General features: G+C 48.0%; 1 protein-coding gene across 3 annotated transcripts in view; it reads right to left on the bottom strand.

The window, feature by feature from the left end:
* Window positions 1-1,679: 1,679 nt before the first annotated feature.
* Window positions 1,680-22,602, bottom strand: part of runx3 (RUNX family transcription factor 3) — a 48,777-nt gene continuing 27,854 nt past the window's right edge. For 2 of the 3 annotated variants that reach the window (XM_047044715.1, XM_047044733.1), the window contains 3 exons: window positions 17,264-17,422; window positions 10,772-10,846; window positions 1,680-5,008 (listed from right to left, as the gene is read on the bottom strand). In XM_047044715.1, coding sequence (XP_046900671.1) covers window positions 4,503-5,008; window positions 10,772-10,846; window positions 17,264-17,422 — 740 coding nt within the window. In that variant the 3' untranslated portion in view covers window positions 1,680-4,502. The remainder of the gene's footprint in view (window positions 5,009-10,771; window positions 10,847-17,263; window positions 17,423-22,602) is intronic. The other variant, XM_047044724.1, reaches the window with a different exon arrangement.

The following is a 22,602-nucleotide window of genomic DNA, read 5'->3' as shown; positions in this document are numbered from 1 at the left end:
GAGACAGATGGAAAGTTCCTCAAAGCTGGGCCTAATTGAAAGCTTATCATCTTCTCTTTGTGTTTCCTGAAGCTGAGGGGGTTTGGCATAAAGGGACCATGCGTTTGTGAAGAGACGAAAGGAAATGGATGGGATTGTTTAAGACGGATCTGTCATACAGTGTGCTGAGGCCGGCTCGCCCCCTGCGAGAATCCCGCCCGTGTGAGATCTGTCAGCAGGGATTGTGTCTGTGCGCGTGTGTTTTGTATCTGAATGCCCGTGGGTGTGTGCTTGTTTGTGTGAGTCGTGTGTGTCCTGTCTGTCGTTGTGTGTGTGTGTGTGTGTGTGTGGGGGGGGGGGGGGGGGGGGAAATGCTTTGAGTGTTCAGAGTTAATTGAATGCAGTGTGTATGTTGCCTGTGTGTAGCCAGCCTCTTTGTTGTCTTGCCAAGACTGCCCCCACAGAAGGCCGACAGAGACTCCCAGCTAAGCCCATACTGTGAAAAGAAAGAAGACAAGGAGGAGAAGAAAGGAGAGGAGGGAATGGAGGAGGTGGGGAAGGGAGAGAAGGGCTTTTCGAAAATGAGAATATGACTTGTAGGAGAGCGGTAGAGAAACGCAAGGCTGGTAGGAGCGAGAGCCTTTTTGTGGAATCTCAACAGGTGGGATTAGTTGAAGAGTGAGGGATTGTAAGTATTGTATTTCAGGTTAACCACATGAGTCATCTGAAATCAGACCACCCTACGAGGGAGTATCTTTCAAGTGTTTAATCCTGTGGCTGGGCCTCAAATGTGCCAATTAGGTGCCCTCAGCACAGCATAAATTAATGGACCAACCTCAGAGTGTAAATGAACCCCATGACATTCCAAACTTTTTCCCCCTCATCTATTGTTTTTTAACAAGTGACGACTTGCCAGTGTGAGTTTGCACCGGGGCTGCCAGGGCGGTGTCGGATTCCTGGGCCCGACTTTATTTAGGCCCTGAGTACCGGCGTGTTGACAGGTTTGGCATTTGCAAGGAGTTGAGAAGTGTGGGTAATTTGCTAGCGAGAGGCGTACTGATGGGAGACCGGGGGCTAATTAAGAGAGAGGATTATGGGTGAGGAACCGCCAATGAGGTGAGGAGACAAGGCTCACAGCAGCACGGTATCCATGGCATTTATGGGGTCGGATTCCTGAAATGGCACTGGAGTAGAACATCATTTACTGGATCGGAAAAAATTGGAACCGTATTCTTGAATTTGTCAGTTGTTTCAGTCATTTCCATACTCATTTATCAGCTGAGGTGGCTGGGTTTAGGTTTGCAGAGGAGAATTAAAGCATGTGCACATGGATGGAGCCTTTTCACTTTCAACACCCTCCTCTCCTAACCATAAAACATCTTTACAGTCCAGACTTCAGAGTATTGAATATCAAATTAGAGAACGATAATCAAATGGAATTGTTATTGTAGAGAAGCAACTTCTGTTGAGGAATTTGTCATAAATGCTTTGGAATGCCTATTTGAGGCATTTCTTAGATACTGTATGTGTCTGCAAGAGCAGGTGTGGTTGAGAGGATGACACTGCTTCGATGGCTTACTATTAGTTAGAATTAGTTATGATGCAGTCTAACTTTTGTTCAAACCTGTCACTTCATAAATAGATGTAGTTTACAATTTTATAATAAAACAACACTGAATTATAAATAATAAACACAGCAATTGTGAGAGAAAAGTGTATTTTTTAATTAAAATGATTAAAAACTACATTATCTGCACACTTTACAAGCACTTAATAGAGAGTTTTGAAGAATATTAAGTGGATGAAATTCTTAAATTAACATATCAGGTGTAGACATACATGCTTTGAGCATAAAAGAAAGAAAGAGCAAAATGATTGGACATTATAGTATAACAAAATGAAGAGGAGGTTCTTTTAGAAAGAAATGTAAAAAAGCCTTGTGCTTTTGCATTTGACATACAATAAAAAATACACAACCATTTTTTCACAAGTTGCACAAGTGTTGTTTGACAGCCCATGACAATTAAGCTACCACAAAACACATCTTGTCACATAACAGAATCTAAACGTGATACTACAGGCAAAGTGAAAATCTTTGGTTGTGATAAAGCCACATGTGTTTAAGGTACACATGCGCTTTTTCTAGCTGCATGATTGTTACCCATAATAAATCGTTCTCCCCAAAGGGACATATAGAGACTCAGTAGGGAAAATGAAAAGCATCCCTCTACAGGAGATCAGCATAAATCTGATTAACGTTTGATTGTCACCAATAAAATAAGGCATAGGGGTTTACTTTAGCACAACCTCCTTTTTCCTGAGCGAAAATTCTTTGGAATATGTCAATTGTTTGACATTGGGGGGGGTGTTTACTTGCCTTATGATTAAAACTTAAATTGTGTAACATATGAGATCATCAACAGTGATTTCTATTGATGATCTATACATCTTTAAAAAGCCCCATCTTCCATCCAATCTCTCAATAAAAGCTCTCAAGTCCAGACATCCGAAACCATGACACAAGTGACTCAGCAGGGCTCACACAAAGATGGTGGACAGCTAGTCAGACATATCAATCTTTGGTCAGGCCCGGAGCCAATGACACTAATGACCAGTAAATTACAACAGAAAGGAGAGAAATCATGACCATAAAGGCTTCAAAGACATCCCAACAAAGAGTCCTGTTCACAACAAGGGCTAGTTTTTTGTTGTTATGGCAAAGATAGCCCTTGGTGTTGGTAAGATTATCCTACTTTGGTGACCCCCCCCCCCCCCCCCCCCGCCCACACACTTCTCAATATCTTCATCCCTACCCTTGTCTTCCTCCAGGGATGGAGGGATCATGTGGGTGACAGCATGGGAAAGACCCTCAGGACAGTGGGAACGTGCACACCCACACCTGTGGCACAGGAATGTGTGTAGCTGATGCAAGTCTGTATAAATTGTGTATGTGTGTGTGTGGGGGGGGGGTTGTTGTGAAAATACACAATGGCCCATGAGAAATGTCTAAACATAGTGCAAAAAGTAATAGACTTTGAATGTTGCTCAATAAGGTGATGGGAGAGGGGGAAACCCTCAATCTAATTGGTGGAATCGATGTTGGGTGTGGTTCATAAGGAATAATGTCAAAGTTTATAGTGCATCAAAGCTACATTGGAATACAAAATAATAACATTACAAGTTTCGTTTTTTTTCATAATTTAGAAGCAATATATTACACAAATTCCAATTTTATATTAGACAAACAAACAAAATAGCTATCAAAAAAGAAAAGAGAAAAATTGTAAATGTTTTGGGCATAAGTGAACGTTTCCTCAAATTTGGCTCAAATAAATAAAAAAAGGAAACCATGTCATCCAGTTCAAACATACTATACTAAAACAATTTTGCAGAAAGAATGTTCAAAATAACTGCAGTATATACCCAAGGAAACAGTCCAAATAACAATAACAAAAACAACAGGAGTTGAGAAAATGTTCCTGTTTAAAAACACCTCTACTTTAGTCTCTGACATTCTTCAAAATGTACGCCATTTTTCTACTGCATAGATACTAAATACATCAACGACAACCGGAGAGAGAAGACAATTTCTTTATACATCTGGGTTGAGTCAGATTTACAAGGTTCTCACACAAAGCCATGTTGTTACTTTAAAATGTGCATTGCTCCTGGGGTTGTTGTATCACTCAGCAACATCATACATTTGATTTAAGGCAATGCTTTCGTACTGTGAGAACCTTACACTCCCTTATGTGAGGAGTAATGTTCTTGACAGTTTGTCATGGATTGAGTCATCTTCATCATCGAAACCCAAAATGTAACACCTAACATTAGCATCAAGAGCCAACTGCTGTTGCGTATGAGTGATATCTACTGTAAGAAAGGTTCCGCTAACTTGTGGAGCAAATGTCCCCATGTCACCCCCCGATGTCCCTGGTCAATCACAGGCAGTTCAGGTAATACAGTCAATGGATGCTCTCCAGGTAACACCCAGATATGTTTGTTTCACTTTGTCATGAGGATGATGATGAGGCTAATTTTGGTCTTGTCGGCTGATTGGCCGGAATATCAACTGCATTTTCTGTTCATCAGCTGCACAAATCTGTTACATATTTTTCCTCAAACTCCAAGTGTCTTTTGTAAAAGGTTTTGTACCTGCTTTTCGAACTATCCTGATATATTACTATGGCTTTGTAATTGTACCATAACTTCTATTTACAGTTTGTACTCGGGTCTCTTGGGTTATTTCTGAAGAAGAACTATATTGTCTATCTGTATGGCTTTCAGAGTCTTTTGAAGAGTGTATTTCCTGACACAGGCAGCGCAGGAGATACCCAAGGCTTACAAAAGAAATGGCAGACAGTAAACGTCTTTTGGTAGAAGGCTATAAAGCGATTTGCCGGACATAAAAAGACAAACATGCAGCATTTTTGTTTCTATTTGAATTAATCTTTTCGTGAACTCCTTCTTTCCTGGTATGCCCCCTCTCTCCTGCGTTTCCTGGTGGTCTAGCTGCCAGACAGTCAGTAGGGCCTCCACACAGACTCGTCCATGCGTCCAGATGCGCTCATGGTCGTCGGGGAGTTGCTGTGGCTGCCGTCCGCCTCCACCCCCTCGCTCTGGTTGCTGAGACCCGGGTTCATCAGGCTGTTGCCTCCGGCCGTGGCCACTGGCCCCGAGCACGAGAGCAGGCGGTTGGGGGAGCGCTCGCCCCCGGCTCCCCCCGGAGCCACCATACTGAACTGGTAGGAGCCGGAGCCAGTGCCGTAGTACAGGTGGTAGGGCGAGGTGTTGGACTGGAAGTGGCTGCTCTGGTTCTGGTTCCCCGGGTATGGCGGGGGCAAGTAGGTGTGGTAGCGGGAGGAGGCCGACATGCCCGTCACGCTCAGACCCCCGATGCCAGTGGTGGATGGGTTGGCAGAGTAGGTGAAGGCCCCGGGGTAGTGCATGCGGGGGTCTGAGAAGCGGGGGTCCGTCAGCGGGGACAGGGAGGGGAAAGAGCTCCTCTGGGGGAACAGATCCGGGGTTCCTACACAGAAGAAGAGAAACAGAATTGTGTAAGTGTGCTTGTTGGTACTGATGTCACGTCTAACATACACCAATGAACACTCAAGGTAACACAAGGGTTTAAACTGGGGTTCGAACGGCCTTAAATTCTCCTCTACCAAAACTAGCAACGGCACAGGCTCCACCCTTAGCCCCTGTGCTGAGCTCAAGTTTCTTGAGATGTCCCTAGCCTTGGTCGAGCTCACTCAAAGTAATGAACTGAGACATTTTTTGGTTGGTAACAGTCATCAAGCACTGACAGTACATCAGCCCACAGCTCTGAGCACAAGAGTGGAGTTATAAGAACTCCCTGTCGGCACAGCCCTCCAGCCACCTCTGCAAAAGCAGGCTAACATACAATATTCCGGGGTTTTTTCTCCATTGGAATGAAAGGCAGGCATTGTCATAGGCTAGGGATGCTTTGTATAAACACTGACAGCTTGTTTTGCTGTTGTATAACTGCCTATAAATCCCACCAAGAGGTTAGGAACAGGAAATGATGGAGCACACTGTCACAATCAGAAAAGAGGGTGGGGGGATGAAAAGAATGTGAGGGACCAAAGAAATGAAGGCCGAAAGACATACAAAAAAAATACACAACGAAGGAGAAAAAGAATGGAGTGTGTATTATATATCTGATATGTGCATGAGTGAAAGGCACATTGTGCGAGTGTCCCAAGCCTATCAGTGCTAACCTGTCTGGAAGGGTAATCTCACAGGTAACACACTCAACCCAGATGTTTTGACTTAGATTTCACTGCACACATTCCCTAATTTATTCGACAAAAAAGGAAATGGGAATCTCGCTCCGGGGTTTGACTCTGCTGTTTCCTTCTCGGAGACTTTGGCAGGAACGACTTTGTCGTTACTGTCACTAACGTATTTCCTTGAGCCAAGCAACACACCACCCAACAGGTTCAGAGCCAAGGCATGCTAGCATGCAAACATGGCTGCTGTGACTGCTAGTATGCAGACATGGATACTCTGACTGCTAGCGTGCAGACATGGCTACTGTGACTGCTAGCATGCAGACATGGCTACTGTGACTGCTAGCATGCAGACATGGCTACTGTGATTGCTAGCATGCAGACATGGCTACTGTGACTGCTAGCATGCAGACATGGCTACTGTGACTGTTTAGACAGACACACCGGGCCATGGGAGTGTGTCCCCCTGGGTTCCTCAGCTGAGGGGCTGGTCTGGCCAGCTGCTGCATGCTGCCACCTACTGTAGTGTCTGGGACACAGAGGTGCCATTTAGGGACAAATGGGGACGCAGATGGGGACGGTAAACCATGAAATCTGTATGACAGGGCCCTAGGTTCAGTTATGTCCATAAAAAAAAGTTATGTAGCTCTAAGCAGTCTCATGAAGTAGTAAATTGTATTATTATTTATGGGTTAGGCTTGTTTTTATAGTTGTTTCATTAGGCGTATCTTGCTACACCAACAGTTGTTTCTCTTTGGCAGATGTCCAGGTTGCTAACTTTGCTCCAGGGTGCCTCACTGTCAGGTATTTCAGTTTATAGCAGATGTTTCCTGTCATCTCCAATAATTGGCAATCAGCCCTGCCTGACATTGCATAAAAGTGTTATACTTTGCTTTACTTTTACAAATGGTTAAAACAGTTAGGCCTGTTATATCTTCCCTCGCATACAAAGTGTCAGCCTACATGTTATATTTAATATAATTCACTGTGACATTAGGTTTTCAGACCAGTGCTTAGCATTAGCTTACAGGCGCATCACCAGTTTCATTTCAGCTCTCCTACAATATTTGTGAGCTACATTGGTTCAGTTGCATCACTCCTATTAGCAATATGCTAACACAGTATGAGTTTTGCACCTCATTTTTTGTTGGGCTACTATTGTAGCCTTATCTGTGGTCACGCAGCTGGTTTGGACATGTCCTGTTGTCTTTAACAAGCACACTGAACTACAGGAGAGGGGCAAGGTGGGCATTAAGTATAGGTATGTTTGCTGTGAAATTTGTCTTATTTCCATGCCCTGCCCTGTGCGTCAGGAGCTTGTCGAGGGAGGCTAACGAATATGGTCAACGTCAATAGATGTGAGGGCTCCTCAGCACCTGCTGCTTGGAAACGCACACACCTGCCTAAGGTCCTGATTTGTTGATCTGATATCTCTGCATTTGGCTTTCAAGGCTCCGTGGTGCCCACATGACTATAGTGTAAAATGTGGATTTGGATGGCAGAGAAAAGGCAGCCTGTATTGGGAAAACAGCAAGCACTTGCACGCCACAGCCCCTGAGGGGGGGAGGATGGTGAACTTGCGTGCCACAGTCTTGTTGAAATGTATTTCCCCCACGTCTGGAGAACTCGGTCCGTTTTCAGACTTAAAAAAAGGAAAGTAAGAAATCGGTTCCTTTGCAATTTCCATGGCCCCTGTGATGCCCCCCCCCTTCTTTTTTTCAAGAACACATTTCTGTAGTTTGAAATTCTCTTCTTTTTTGGATAAGGGGCGGTTGGGGGGGGGGGTTGGAAGGGGGTGCTGTTTCTTTTTCCAGTCTACCAGGCATCCGAGTCAGGCGGCATATCTGATTTCACGCAAAGAAAATCCAAGCCTTCAGCTGCTGTTGATTCGGGAGAAGTGGAGTCGGCCCACTAATTCCTACCGCACTCCCAAAAAGCCTTTGCTCTCTCCACCCTTCTCTCCTTCTCTTTCTTTCTCTCTCTCTCTCTCTCTCTCTCTCTCTCTCTCTCTCTCTCTCTCTCTCTCTCTCTCTCTCTTTACTAAACATAGGCTGCAGGGTGGAGCGGGGAGGGGATGTTTGGCAGGGGAGGTGGGGGGGTGGGGTGGCGGTGCTTGATGATTCTGGCGGCTGCGGCCTGTGGCCCTCCGAGCGTGCGTGCGCACACACACACCGTTTAATTGTGGCGGGTTGGAAACGCATTGGCTTAGCTGCGGCGGAGGACAGACTCCTGCGTTCTGTCAGAGCAAAGCGAACTGGACACTTATCACAGCGCCGTAATGAGGCTTATACTGCGTCGCCACCTTGGCCACACGCCAGAGAGCAACCACCGCCCCCACCACCCCGCTGCTAACCCTCCCCTGCTCCACAGCCCCCTCTGGAGGACAGGGCTAGACAAACCAACCTCTCACTCACAAAACCGCAATGCTGGAATCCCTATTTTCCCCCTCAAGCATACTTTCCCTCCACTCCTGCCCCCCTCTCGCGGTACCGGCTTGTGGCCTGGTTGGTACTCGTTGCCTGCCATAGCCCCTGTGCCCAACCACCACACATGATCTCCATTAGGCTCAGCTGAAATGTGTTGGGTAAACAGCAGGGACAGGAGAAACCCCCCTGAGGGCTAGCTGGCACCGCCCGCCCTCTGTGATGTTCCTCACTGTGAAGGGTGGCAGGGAATCAGGGCTTTTATTGAGAACACAGTGTTCCAGCTCTTTCCTCTCCTCCGTCTCCCCTCCCTTCCCTCACCCGCTCTCTCACTTTCTCTCACAGTTTAGCTGTGTCGCACCGCAGGGCAAAAGGCCTCCTCTTTCGCTCTCTTTCTGTCTCTCTCACCGGTCCACTAGTGCACAGTGAAGCGTGTAACCCAGATAGGTCAGGAGGTTTGCCTCATTTGGTTAAGGGTGAAACTGATTTTGGTTGTAAACATAAGGTGTGCGCTGAAGCTGTGTGTGCGTGTGCGTGTGTGGAGAATTAGGTGAAGGGGGGAGGGGGGGGCATTGGAAGGGATGCAAATGCAGGCGCTCACCTGTTAAATGTTTACTCAGGCTGGATGCAAACTGAAATGGAATGGTGTTCCATGCAAATGACTGGAGGGGGGCGGGGGTATCCTCACTCTGGCCAGGCTGGGCTCAGAGCGAGCGAGGGCTGGTGAGAGAGGACGACAGATCTCTTCTCCAGTTGTCACATATCTAACCCCTCAGACCACAGCAGGAAAAAGAGGCAATTTTCCACCAGTCTGTTTTTAAAGACAAGGGCTGGATACTTTCATGAATACTGAATGAATACAAATACTTATTTCACAAAGAAAAGTCTCTATAAATGAGAACTTCTCAAGACTTTTATTTTGAAAAAAAAAGAAAAGAAAGAAGAGTGTCGGGGCTCAGGAGTGAGATTGGCGCGGTACAACAACGCCAAGTGGATAATCACCCTCGTCCCACAAGCCGACGAATCGGAGACCCAAATGAACACAAATGGTGTTTATGTAAGCACCCGGGCTTTGGTGGGTCCAGTGTCGTGTCTCATGCAAATAACCACCACCTCTTACCGTGGCTTCTAGGACCTAGTAAGCTGGCGCGGTCACCATCCACATAGCTCACCACTATCAGCACTGCCCAGAGGGACTTTGCATGGGCTCTATCTTTCCCTGGCAAACACAAGCATAGGCAATGTGTTTGTGATGATAAAAAGCTGGGATTTTCCTAATGCATCAACAAACTTGATGTGATGAATCTCTTTCGATTTGTTAACTAAATCATCTTGCTATGAAACCCCAAGGAGACTTTGAGCACAATGACACTGTGAAGCAATGAGCTACCTTGTGCAACCCAGGTGGCATGTTCACCGATATGACTGTACATATTCACCTTGTGAGGTATTTTCTCTACAGTAGCTGCCCATCTCTTTTCTGTGTGGAAAATTGTTGAAATGTCACCCCTCTGACTGGTACCAATCAAATGTCAATCCAGCATTTTTCACACTGTGGTGAATATCTTGCTCTTCAGTGAATATCTGGCTGGGGGACATTTTGTCTGAGCAGTGTCATGAGTAAACATGCCAGTCCGGTGGATTCTGCCTCCCACTGCTAAGAGCTGTTAGGAGATGCAGCTTTGGGAAACTGCCGTGATGTTTATGGAAATGTTTAACACCCTGATTTTTGGCCAGAGGCAAACCGTTTTTCAAATACATGGGTGGAGAACGAGAATGCTTAGCGAGCCCAATAAATAAGTAATTACTCTGTCTCTGTGTGTGTGTGTGTGTGTGTGTGTGTAAGAGAGAGAGAAACTGAGAGAGATAGAGAGCAACAAAGGTACAAACAGGTGAGTCAGTAGGTCTTCTGTACTGTGGTGGACTGAAGTGTGACAGAGGGGTTTGTGTGGCAGACCTGATTGCCAAATCATCAGGGATAGAAGGAGTGAGGGAGTGAGAATGACAAGGGGTGTTCTCGGTATGATCAACATGCAGAACCCTGAAGGCAAAACGTTAACATTTGAAAAAACGCAATGTCGCAATGCGGGGAACACCCATCAATAAGATGATGGATTGACTTGGAAGAGTCCTTAGCTGCTCCAGACAATTGCATGATGCACCGTGCCGTTTGTCTAGTGTGAACTTGGCTGGGCTGATGTGGTGAACACAGGCCAAGTCTCCTCAATCTTCTCCTCTGTACTTTTCATGTCTACTTTCTCAGTCTAGTAATTAAGGAGATCTCTTATGGCCGTCCCCACCCCCAGCATGCTTGGGGTTATGATTAAGCCTCAGAAACGAACAAACGCTGCTTGGAAACCCTTTTTCTCATGCACACACACACACACACACACACACACACACACACACCCTCACGCATGTGGACGGCATCTCACACTCACATACCACTCAGGGTCATATAAGTAGAGAATGAGTTTAATGCGTTTCATTCCTGATTTTGTGAGCGGAGTGAGGAACGAAGAGAGAGAGGCCAGTCTGGGTAGGCACAGTGAGGGGGGGGGAGAGAGATGACAGTGAAGAGCTGGGCGTGGTTCGAGGGAGGGGGGGGTGACCTACCTGACCAGGGTCGGAGATCGTCCTCCACCTTGCAGGTCTTCAGAGTAGGGGTGTCCATCTGCTCCGACCACAGAGCTGCAACACAGAGACGCGCCCATTTTAGCTGCTTCTCTTGGAGCACAAATTGGCGTGTATTCCAACACTTGTCCTAGCAAGTTTAGCAAACTATTTAACTGACTAGTACGTAAATTGGTATTTCAAAAGTACCAAGAAAAGACCATTTTGGTGGGGGATGGTGCACACGTATGACACGGGCTTAAGTCAAGACCTAAGCTTTGTGTTAGGTTAAGTCATGCTATGTACAGTATGTCAGTGGCTTCTAAAAGCTCTGCACCATCTCAGCACATGAGTAAAAAGAAGCCAGTGCCTTGTCAGAGGCATCAGACATCTGGTGGTTTGGAGGGCTGTCTACCTGTGACAGCAGAGCCTCCACTGACCTGACAGGGTGGGGGCCGAGGGGGAGGGGGGGTTCTCACAGGAGTGAGAGAGGTCTTGGGAAAACATGTTTGATGGGCAGAGAGGATATTTTGGGGTCTTTCGGGTGGGGCCTGGGGTGGAGTGAGAGGTGGAGGAAAGGGGGGGTGGGCCGAGGAGGCCTCTTGAGGTGCCAGGCCTTTGTTGGCCTGTTCAGTCGGGCTGTCAGAGATGGAGATGGGGAGGGGGGGAGGGATGGACGGAGGGAGGGAGGGAGGGAGGGGGAGTACTGGCCCAGCTCGTGGGACCCAGGTTCACACTCCACGGCCACACCACAGCTGGCTGACAATTTGACATGCAAATAGTGGCTGTTTGCTCCCGGTCTGAGACGCTGCACTTGTTACAAGCCAACCTGCACGAACCACTGTGGACAGGGGTGGCCTCAAATCACACACACACACACCCACACTCTACACTCCAACTAGATTTAGCGCACATGTACTTAGACGTACTGACCAACAAGGAAAAGGTTTGAACTGAAATCCTTATCTTCCTCCAAAAAACAGTTTTTTCACATGTTTTGGCCTCAGCGTTTTTTTTACTGACAAAATATAATCCAACGTCCTCTCATGTTGCCTGGACACAACATCGGAGTGGAACTCCACCCTAAGCCTCAGCTGTCGGGTTGGAGGCTGGTGGCGAGGGAGGTGAGGGGGTTTGGAGATTGGTCGTGGAGGGTGTGGGGGAGGTGTTCACCTATAGCCACACCGGGGGCTGAGCAGAGAGCTGTGGTGGCCCCCAGAGCTGCTCCAACTTCCTCTCCAAAGGCCCGCATCAGCACTCTGTTGCTGAGAGAGTCCTTGCCTCGCCTTTACAATGGCAAATTCTTACACATAAATGGCTTCATTCAGAAAGGGGGCTTGCAAGCAGCTGGTGCGATCGGCACAAGAAAATAAACATTTCCTTCAAATATTTTGATTGGCCGACGGACAAGCTCAATACCGGCGGCACAGATTACTCCTGTTAACAGGAAGGCCGGCCCCTGGGTGGGGCTAGAGATTGGGGAAATGGGGCAGGGGGAGCTGAGGAAAGGGGGACGGACAAATGGCCGCGTCACTGTGTAGCTTTTGGGCGGCGCCCGCGTGGTCCAGGAGGACACAAATAAACAGGACGCTGGCGGTTGCAGTGTATCGTGGGAAGATGAAAGTGCCGCCGGTGGGACGTCAAGATGGCGTCTGCCCTCGTGAGGGGTGGAGGGGGGTGGAGGGGGGGGGGGAGGGTGTCCGACAGCGCCTGCCTGAGAGACATGTAACGCGCCGGGCAAAATGAAGCGTGTCATTGAGACACAGTGAATGCCGGGCCTTGTGCTGGCTTCCTGTTTCGCTCAGGCCCTGGGCGTCGCGACGGAGAGAATGTGAGGGAGAGAGAGAGAGAAAGACGCCAGCGAGAGGAAAGGAGAGAGAAAGAGCGAGCGTGTTTGAGAGTGGAGGAACACGGCCTTGGCTCAGCTATGTGGGACATTTGATATGTCTTTTGAAACCTCACTTATAACATGAGCAAAAACAAACACGACGGCTGAAAAATCCTCTGTTCTATTTGAACACTCCCCCCTCCCCCTTCCCCAGACTCAATAGGGACTGTTCATGGCACACATGTAGTTTCAGTAATTGCTGAAATGTAAAACTCGACCAGACTCTGATGTGAAATTATAACTAACACAAACAGTGGAGTCTGGTAAAAAATAAGAAACTTGCTCTCACTTCTGTTTTTCTTTCCCCCCCCTAAAGGAGGAAGCTTCAAAAGAGAATAGATGTTCACTGAGGAACAAAAACATTTTCAGTTTGAATTATTCATACGAGGGTTACTCGAAGAGAGTAACCACAAGTGAAGCTTTTAGGCACCATAACAAATAAACTCCATTGGCATATTATGTAAATAAAAGCCTGAAAGAAGTAAAACAATCTTTTAACTCTGGTCTGGATTCCTGCTCTTATAGGTTGCCTTTGGCCGTGGAGTGACTTTCCTGTACGGGTTTGGCATGGACCAGCATGCATTGCTGTCCATCTGAACATTGGGGGTAGCAAGTAGCAAGCTACAGTAGCAAGCCTTATCTTCCACTTACCAGAAATCAACTTGATGATCTACCAGCCAGCCAAGCCATACTAACACCAGCAAAGGTATGTGTGTGTGTGTGTGGAACATGGGCTCCCTCCTGTACTGCCAGTAGGCTTATGTGAAGTAAACTGTGGTCACTGTAGACAAGGAAGAAAGGGGTGTGCGTGTGTGTGTGTCGAGGGGGGGGTTATTGGTTTCTAGGTCTGTCTGACTCGACTCATACTCCCAACGTGCCATTGTTACTGGGACAGCTGTTTACACATGCAACACGGTGCAGTGACACAGCATGTATGTGGAGTGTGCGGCGTAACCACATGCTTCTGGGTGGTTTCGTACCATGACCCCAGGACTGCAGCACCCTGGCAGGCAGCCTACAGAGGCCTCCCTGAGCCCTCTCACTGAGGAGATCCAGAGAGACATAGTGTTGGGGCTAGTATTTGATGACCTCCTCCACTAGCATGGCCTCGAATGGACCATATCAGGGCAAGAGTGTTACTGAAACCACAGTGTGTTTGATTGCAGGTACTTATCACCCATAGAGTAGCTTAGCGCGCAGACACACGCCCAGAGCCAGGGGAGAAAGACAAACATCATTTTTTTGGGGCCCTCATCAAAGCAGGGAGTGCTTTACTGGATGGCGGCAAGTTATGCCAGTATCTGATATTGGTCTTCGCTGAGGAACACAGGTGTTGGAACAAATAGCATGTTAAATGATACCACCTCAAAAGGCCCAGGATTTCTTTTGGGGATGATTAAATTGCTGCTGTCATCTCTGCGCTTTCTTTCTTTTTTTCTTCTTCTCAACACACATTCAAGTTGAAAGAGTCGTTTTGGTCTTGGCTCGGTCTTAGATTGTGAGCCAGGGGCCTGTTTAGTTTTGTCTGCCTCTTTAGAGGAGAAGAAAACGAGAGTCTTCAGGATCATTTCTGGAGATTCTCACGTTGAAGAAATGTATATTGTTTTCTTCTCTTCCCTCAGCCTACCCAGCACACGCTGGTATGTACGTATGAGTACACGCTGGTATGTACGTATGAGCACATGCTGATATGTCGCCGCTACTTATGAGATGACATTCTGTGAATGTCAGGGGTAACATTTTTGTCTTTCTTTTTTTCCCAACACATACGCACATCACTTGACGTTAAGGAAACAAGAGTAACAATTTGGGGCCTTATTGTCTGTGTGTCAGATATGCTTGACTGCGCTGACAGAACCACACACAGCTCCCACACCACACACCCACCCCCGCACCCTCACTCGGCCCCCATGGAGGATCATTCCACGGGTCTAGCAGGCTCACCTGTAGCCTCGGCTCAACGAAAACAAGAGGTGAGCAAAGCGTCTGCCAGCATGCTGGAGTCCTGTCGCTGCATGCACTGTAATGAGCTCTTAATTACTCTGTCTGTCTGGGCCACTAGTACAGCTTGCAACACTGGCACGTAACGTTGGGTGTGTGTCCGTCTGTGTGTTTAAGCTCGCGTTGTTTCCGTGTGCAGGATGTGTGAGGTACTCGTTCCTGTCCCTGTGTGTGTGTGTGTGTGTGTGTGTGTCAGGATCCAGAGCAGTGTCTCGAGAGGGTTTCGTCCTCCTCTCGTTGACAACTAAACTCAGACACTATTTCATGGTTCAGACTGCAACATGAAGCAAGGGGCTTTAGCCAGAGATGACATTATATTTTACCCATCTATCCATCTTAACAAGACAGATAATGGAAAGCTCTTTTGCAACAGGCAAGACAGGAATCCATTTAATTATAACGTGTTGACTGACGGTCTATCACTCTTGCGAATCTCAAACAAACAACACAGTCTTAAATTAATCTAGAAAATACAACTTTGCCTCCCCACGCTGCCAAAATCGGAGGTGTGTGCGGTGTTGATATGTAAATACCTCTATGTGTCTGCGATGGAGGATTTAATACAAGCGAGACTATTTGGGTTTTGAGCTTAGGGTCGTGTTAGAGCGTTGTTTGGGTGTGAGGGGCTATATATACATGGATGTGCCCAGTGGTGTGTGGATGGTCTATCTGTGTAAACGAGGAGAGCAGAGGAGAGGGCTGAAAAACAGCTCCAATGTTATTTAATTATTTTAGCGTGGTTTGCCCTGAAGACAGGTAGTCAGGACGGTAATGCCAGAGATGAAGCTGTGTGGTTTTCGAAGGCACCGCCCCTCACGAACACACACACAGGCGGGCGGATACACACCAAACACAGCACACACACACCTCAAAGAGGGCCCGCGATCTTTGGCGGCTGTTGTGTGGAATCAGTGTGAATCTCTACGCCTCTCAACCCTGGCGGCTCCCAGCCACATTAATGTGTTGTGTCTGGAAGAGTGTGTGTGTGCATTTTCTGTGTGTGTGTTTCGGTATATCTGTCACTGTGTGTGTTGCAACAGTGCAGGTCTTTGAGCCCTGGCAGGTCCATAAAGCATTACTCCTGCCTTAATCCTACTGGGCCGAGCAGACAAGAGCCATACATACAGGCTCTCTCCATCTGCCATTACAGCGTTTGCCTGTACACCTCTGCCACCAGACCAGAACTAGTCTCTGGTATTAACCAAGCCCTTCTGGATTAGCCTCCGAGCAAGCCTTTTAATCTTTTAATTAAACACAAAGATAACTTGAGCAGTGCGCAGGAACACACACTGTTGAAACACCACATAAAAGTACAAAAGAAATCATAGACGACATACTCCCGCCACACGTTGTCACAACGCCAGCTGTTTGCTCTCAGCGGAACCTCAACGATGCTTATCTCAAAATGGCCGACGTGTTCCATGCGGGTAATACATTGTTTGGAGGAGTAACATCAACATCACATCAGCACTACTGGCTGTGAGGCAGATGAGGGGTGAGGACACGGTGAAGATACCCCTCTCTCTCTCCCCCCTGTCATTGGAGATAGGCCCACACACATGGGGACTCGGCACAGCACAAGGCCACAGAACCGTACTGTGAAGAACACCCAGATAGACTTAACTGAACAGTCCCAAACAAGACCTTTGTACTCTCACAACAGACTGATATGGGGAGAAAAAGAGGGCCTCTTTAACTAGCAATGAGCTTCCCTATCAGTCATATATCCCCTCGCCCCGCATGAGAACTAAAGAGTGGGTGGGAGCTGTGGATGTATTTGTGTGTAGGTGTTTGTGTGAGTGTGTGTGTGTGTTTTGTCTGCAAACTCCCAGACATGCCATCACGTACAGAGGCACTGACATATGTCTGAGAGTGGACACTCATCCTCACTCCAGCCTCCGCCCACACACACACACACACAGACACTCTCTTTCTTTTTTACAGTCTATATCGCACAAACAAGCACACACTCTCTCTCTTTTCCGTCCTTTCTGTCTCTCACACACACACACCACACCCACACACACACACCCACACCCACACAGATCCCCCTCCTCCCCCCCTCCATGGTGCCTCGGCTGCAGTTATCCCCTGTAAGGCTGCTCTGAGAGTGACGTGATGGCCCAGCTAACGGGTGCCTGCTACATTCCTGAGGCTGTAGTGTGGCGTGGTCCACCCTGGCAGCAGCCCCTGCACGGCCACTTGGCCCCACACTGGACCCTGCATGCCACCGACCCTGGGCCCCGCCGACGCAGGGCGTCTGGGGACAGAACTTTCGCTGGCTGCTTTGTAGTCTTCCAGTAAATGCACCCTCCCCCAGGTCTAACACACTGCTATCAGCAGGTCCTGCTGAGCAAGGCACAGTCAGGCCTTACGGTACAGCCAGGACCTCGCTCGCTTACACTGACCACACCACACAGGCAGTTCTGTGTGCGTACGGTTGGGTTGGTAGTAGACCTGACTCATAACATCCTCAGTGATTCCATCATGGACTGGTTGAAACACCTTCCATGGTCCATCACTGGACATATTGAGTAGTGGTAGTCTTTGAGATTTGTAACTTTAAAGACTATGTGGGGTGGGTGTGGGTGTGTGTGTGTTCCTACCTATCTGGGACTGTGTGGAGGAGCTTAGGCCCTGGTGGATGGGCCGGGGGTTGGTGTTCCCTGGGCCCATCCTCAGGCCCGCACGCTGGTATCTCTCAATCTCACTGAGCCGGTCAGAGAACTGCATCTTCTGGGGGTCCTCCATCTTCACTCTGTGTCCTGGAGGAGGGGGCGGGGCGGGGAGGAGGTAGAAGGTGAGGGAGAAAGAAATGAGGGGGGAGGATAGACAGAGACAAGAGGTGGAAGAGGGAGGGGAAAGGGGGATAAGGGGAAAGAGAGAGAGAGCAGGAGGGAAAGAGAGAGAGAGGAGCCAAGTTACCACCTACGCTGACGGGAAGAACATGGCACCTAATGAGATTTCCACTGCAATACTGAAAGTGTAAAAATAGCAAAAATAATAACACATTCATTCACTCGTGCAAATTCTGCTGTCATATATTTGCTTTTTCTTTCAGTCCTGAGAGAGTCTGTATGGAGGGAACCTTCAAAAAGGTAGTCTGCATTCTATTTTAAACTAAAATTGTAATTAGTGGGGAAATTACTGTCAAAGCTATGAATATCTCCACTGTTACACACAGATTTTAACTCCGAAATAGAATCATTCTCATTATTATTATTATTAGGTTGACAAGCCTTTGATTCCATGGCTCTGTTGTTCTTTAATTGGAGGAGATTACTTCACATACTACACACACACACACACACACACAAATGTTGTCTGACCCTGCATTTACTCAGAAGGAAACACCCAGCCATATTTTCCAAACTGAAGGACTCATCCGTCTGTGTGTGTCTGTGTGTGTGTGTCTGTGTGTGTCTGTGTGTGTCTGTGTGTGTCTGTGTGTGTCTGTACACATTCTAAGAACAAATCTCACACATCTTATTCTCACCAAAACAGACAAAGGAAATCACTCAAGCCCTTATCACTTAGATACCTCATCCAGGGAAAAGGAGGAAGAAAACCTTTTACATGTAGACACCCGCACACACAATCACACAAACCACACACAAAGTACATGTGAACACACATAACTGTCCGACGTGAGTCCGGATGAGGTTTTAATGGAAGAGTGGGTTGTAATGTAACTAGCTGTGCACCAGCTTGGAGGAACATGTATACATTCTGTGGTTTCTGGCCTGGCATCTCCGTTGGGCAGCCTAATGTGAAGTAATGGCTGGATTTGAATATTTTATCACTATATAAAGAGGGCTAGCCAAGCGACTGATATGGACTCTCTCTCTCCACTGACCCATGGGCAATATATCTCTCCTCCGAGTTGACCCCAGGGTAATGTTTGTTCTCGTTTACCGCTCTGTCCATTTGGTAGCCATCACTCCCTTTTCCCTTTATGAACAATATAGAATTATCCGTTGTGTGTGTGTGTGTGTGTGTGTGTGTGTGTGTGTGTGTGTGTGTGTGTGTGTGTGTGTGTGTGTGTGTGTGTGTGTGTGTGTGTGTGTGTGTGTGCGTGCGTGTGTGTGTCCCCGCACACAGAGGTGGACTAAGCTTGAGGAGAAATGTAATGTGTGTCTAGACTGGGACACACTGAAATCACTGACAGCCTTCACTCTCTTACACACAAGCTGACTATTCCCTATACACTCACAGTCAAGTAAACACCCTTTTGCAGTGTGTGTGTGTTTGGGTGGTATGAGTAATCAGTCTCCGGTAAGACACCGTTGGGAGTTAGCTCTTCCTGTGTCAGAAGTGGGACGTGAGAAACTCAAAGGTCACCGGGTGAGATACTGCCTGCCTGTCCACACCCCCTTAACACAGGGAAACTAACTTTAGAAACACACGCAGATCTGGTTATTCACACTGATGAGGAGGGCCAACCACCTCCTCATCTTGTTCTGCACCCACACACACACACACACACACACACACACACTGGCTCCATCGTCTGTACAGACACTGTGGCTACTGTGCGTCTCAGTCCAGAGCAATGGAGGCCAGAGGACCAGCCTAGCCCAGCCCAGCCCAGCCCTACACTGTATGTGTGTCCTGGTGTAGTTAATAAGAGATTTACACCACCTCAAACGTCTGACATCCAGGAAATGATACATCCCACCACTGGTGGAGACAAAAAGACGAGGAAAATGGATAATTGGGCAGTTTCTTTCTGGCCCTCGGTGGTCTGGGATGAATTGGCTGGCTCTTTGGGGATGAAAGTGATCATACTGCCTCCCACAAACACACACACACTCTATGTGCACACACTGACATAGACAACCTCACAGACACACAAACGAATAAACACACAGCAATGGATCCCATGGCTGGGGTCCAGCTGGCATGGTGTGTGTGTGTGTGGGGACACACTGTTCAGTCCTACCAGTAGGGGCTTTGGCGGGCCATTAGAGAGAAGCATGGGAGCAGAGGCTTCATTAGAGCAGGCCTGGAGCTCTAACCCAGGCCAAGTCACTGTTAACACTACTAATCAACTGAGATTCCATCCTTTTTCTCTTCCTTCTCCTTCATTCTCTCTCTCTCTCTCTCTCTCTCTCTCTCTCTCTCTCTCTCTCTCTCTCTCTCTCTCTCTCTCTCTCTCTCTCTCTCTTCCCCCCCCCCTCTCTCTCTCCCTCTCTCTTGCCTCTTTATATAAGATTTCCCCCTTCACAGTCCCATCTGGAATCAAGCACATAGAGGACATTAAACACACACTCTCTTCCTTTCTTCTCCTTTCACTCTTCTGGACACGCCCCCCCTCTTTTCTCCTCTCTTTTTCTCCTTTTTAAACCTCACCCTCCATTACGTACAATTCATCCCAAAAGGAGGGGGAAATAAGACCAGGCTCCTACGACAGACGTCAGCATGGGTTTGTTTGTTTCCGGGCTGTTGTTTAAGGGCCATGGAAGTCGGCCTTCAGTTAAACCCCCAACGTTAAAGCTCTCTCCTCTGGCCTGACCCTGGCTACAGCTTGGGTGTGTCTGGTAGACCACCAGTGCTTGACTTTCACTCTGCAGGGTCTCGGCCTGTCTGGAGGGGGTGGCAGGGGGGGGGGGGGCGCGGGGGGGGGGGGGGGGTCTCAGGGCACCACCAACCCCTTTCAGTGGGGTGGAGGGGGTTCTGCGGTGGGATGAATATTTAATGTGTCGGGGTGCACTTAGGAGAAAATGCCCTGTTTTTCTCGCTATGATATCATAACCGCAAGATAGGACTGGGAGCACGACACACATGAGGCCCAGAGCTGCGAGGTTCTCGATAGGAAGGCAAAATGGATGCTGCAGGTTGGCGATTTACTAGCCTTCTCCCTGGGTCGCGGTCACGTCCTCTGAAAGCATTACGATAACGACGACCAAATAAAAAGGCTGATATAAAAACGGTCTGGTATTAACGGCGTAGGGAAAAATGGGGGGCGATGCTGAGGGGACGGGCTCTGCTCCGTTTCTGTTTGTCTTTCTCTGGGGTGTTCAGACCTTGAGAGAGGACAACACGGAGACGCGGAGCTTCGCTCTTCTGCGTTTGTGTCTTGACCGGGTGAACATCCTTTTTATCGAAGTTGATTGGCAGGAAAGGTTCAACTGAGCCATCACCTACCTCAGACAGCTCCATCCCTCCCTTGCTACCCCTCCATTTTGAAAGAAAGAAACATATGTCCCTTCCCGAAGAGTGACACGTTAAACACAGGCTTGTTTTAGTTGACGGGCTGTGGGTGCGTTTTCATGGGCGAAGTGAAACCCTATCTGGGTGGCAAAGGCCAGTACGTGCTCTGGCCCTCTCCCAGGTCCTCGCCGAGTATATCTGGAGTGTAAATATTTGTATTCATCATATAAATGGACTTGATAGGCTTGAATGATAACAGAGGCACTGCCAATCACTACTAGTCTTTCAAACTGTTTGGAAAGTGAGCCTGCTATGTTCAGACTGTCATAAGCTTGTTTGTATATGGACAGTGTACAGCAGGGTCCTGAAAGCCTTTTCTTGACTGAATATTGCGCTTGGAACAACAATTAAGGGGTTTGACATGTCTAGAAAGTAAACAAACACTCAATGTCAGGTACTCCACTTCATGACATCTGATATCCTTAATATATGTATGGTATAATGTTAAAAGCCCACTGATTTCAATAGGCTCTGAATCTATAATGGAGTCTAATAGAATGCTGGAGACCAGGGTGTTGTTTTTGACTGGTGCTGTTGATTTTGGGGAGATGTTCTGATAGCATGCGCCCCTCCCTTCCTTTGCTGTGGATGCTGGTGGGGAGAGGATTCACTGTGTTGCTAAACATTTGGTGTCACAAAACAACCTGTGTCACCACAGCATGCTTTCCACATGGCCCGTTTCACAGACCAGGAAGCACATGATTCATGTGTCTGAACTCACATGCATTCCAGGTCATTTAAGAGGATGGGTGCTAAGTGGTTGTCTGTTTGTTAGCGCTTCTGTTTAAGCCTTGAACTGTGACCCAATTCGACCGTTGAGTGTTGCAGTCGGTTTTTGGGGGCTGCTAGCGAACTTCCCCTTCACCGTCGGAGCCCAAAGCCGTTTCAACATCTGTTGAGTAAAGCCTCGTACACCTGTCTTCCTCTTCCTCCCCGTTTCCTCCCTCCCTCTCTCCTACTCTGTCTGACTTCCTCTTTCACTCTGCACTTGGTTCCCATCCTGAATATAGAGACTCTAGCAACGGTGGCAGTACTGTAGCAGAAACGCCGCCAATCACAAGGCTGGGTGTTCAAGGTCTGGCCAATCACAGCTCTTATTTTGAGGCTGACCCAGATGGATGTGGGTTTTTATTCTTGAGTGGTGTTTGTGGCTGTCTCGTCTGGGCCTAAATAAATATGTCTGACGCGCAAACACACATAATCACACACACTACACCAGTTCATACACTGTGGGACCAGCCCTGTCTTCACTGTCTAGTTTGGATTCCACGCGAAAATGTAATTCATTATTTTATTTGTCTTTGGAGGTAACCAGGTGAACTCAACATGCACAACATTCTCCCTATGCTTCTCTTTCTCAGACTGTGCCAAGTTGTGCTACGGATGCATTCCCTCTGTGCCTGTCTGTCTGCCTGCCTGCTTAACCGCCTGCCGTCCTGCCTTTCTGCCATCTATCTGCCTTGCTGTCTGCCTGCCTGCCTGGCTTCCTGCCCCCCTGTCTGTCTACCTGTGCTGCTATCTCCGGAGAACAGATGTCAGAGTGGCGCAGGCTTCCCCGGGGGAACAGAGGCCGAGTCTCTGACACGCGCGCTCACAGCGGAAGTCACAACTGACTGTTTGAGGCACGGCATGTCTTCCTCTACTGATGAGACGATAAGTTTGCGTTCTGTGTGTGTGTGTGAACATGTTTTGGTGAGGAATAGGGGCCATGCCACACAGGGACGGCGCTCCA

Source organism: Hypomesus transpacificus, chromosome 3 (assembly GCF_021917145.1).
Source record: "Hypomesus transpacificus isolate Combined female chromosome 3, fHypTra1, whole genome shotgun sequence".
NCBI classification, from domain to species: Eukaryota; Metazoa; Chordata; class Actinopteri; order Osmeriformes; family Osmeridae; genus Hypomesus; species Hypomesus transpacificus.
Note: the sequence above shows the minus strand (reverse complement) of the source record. Positions and strands in the feature narration are given on the sequence as shown.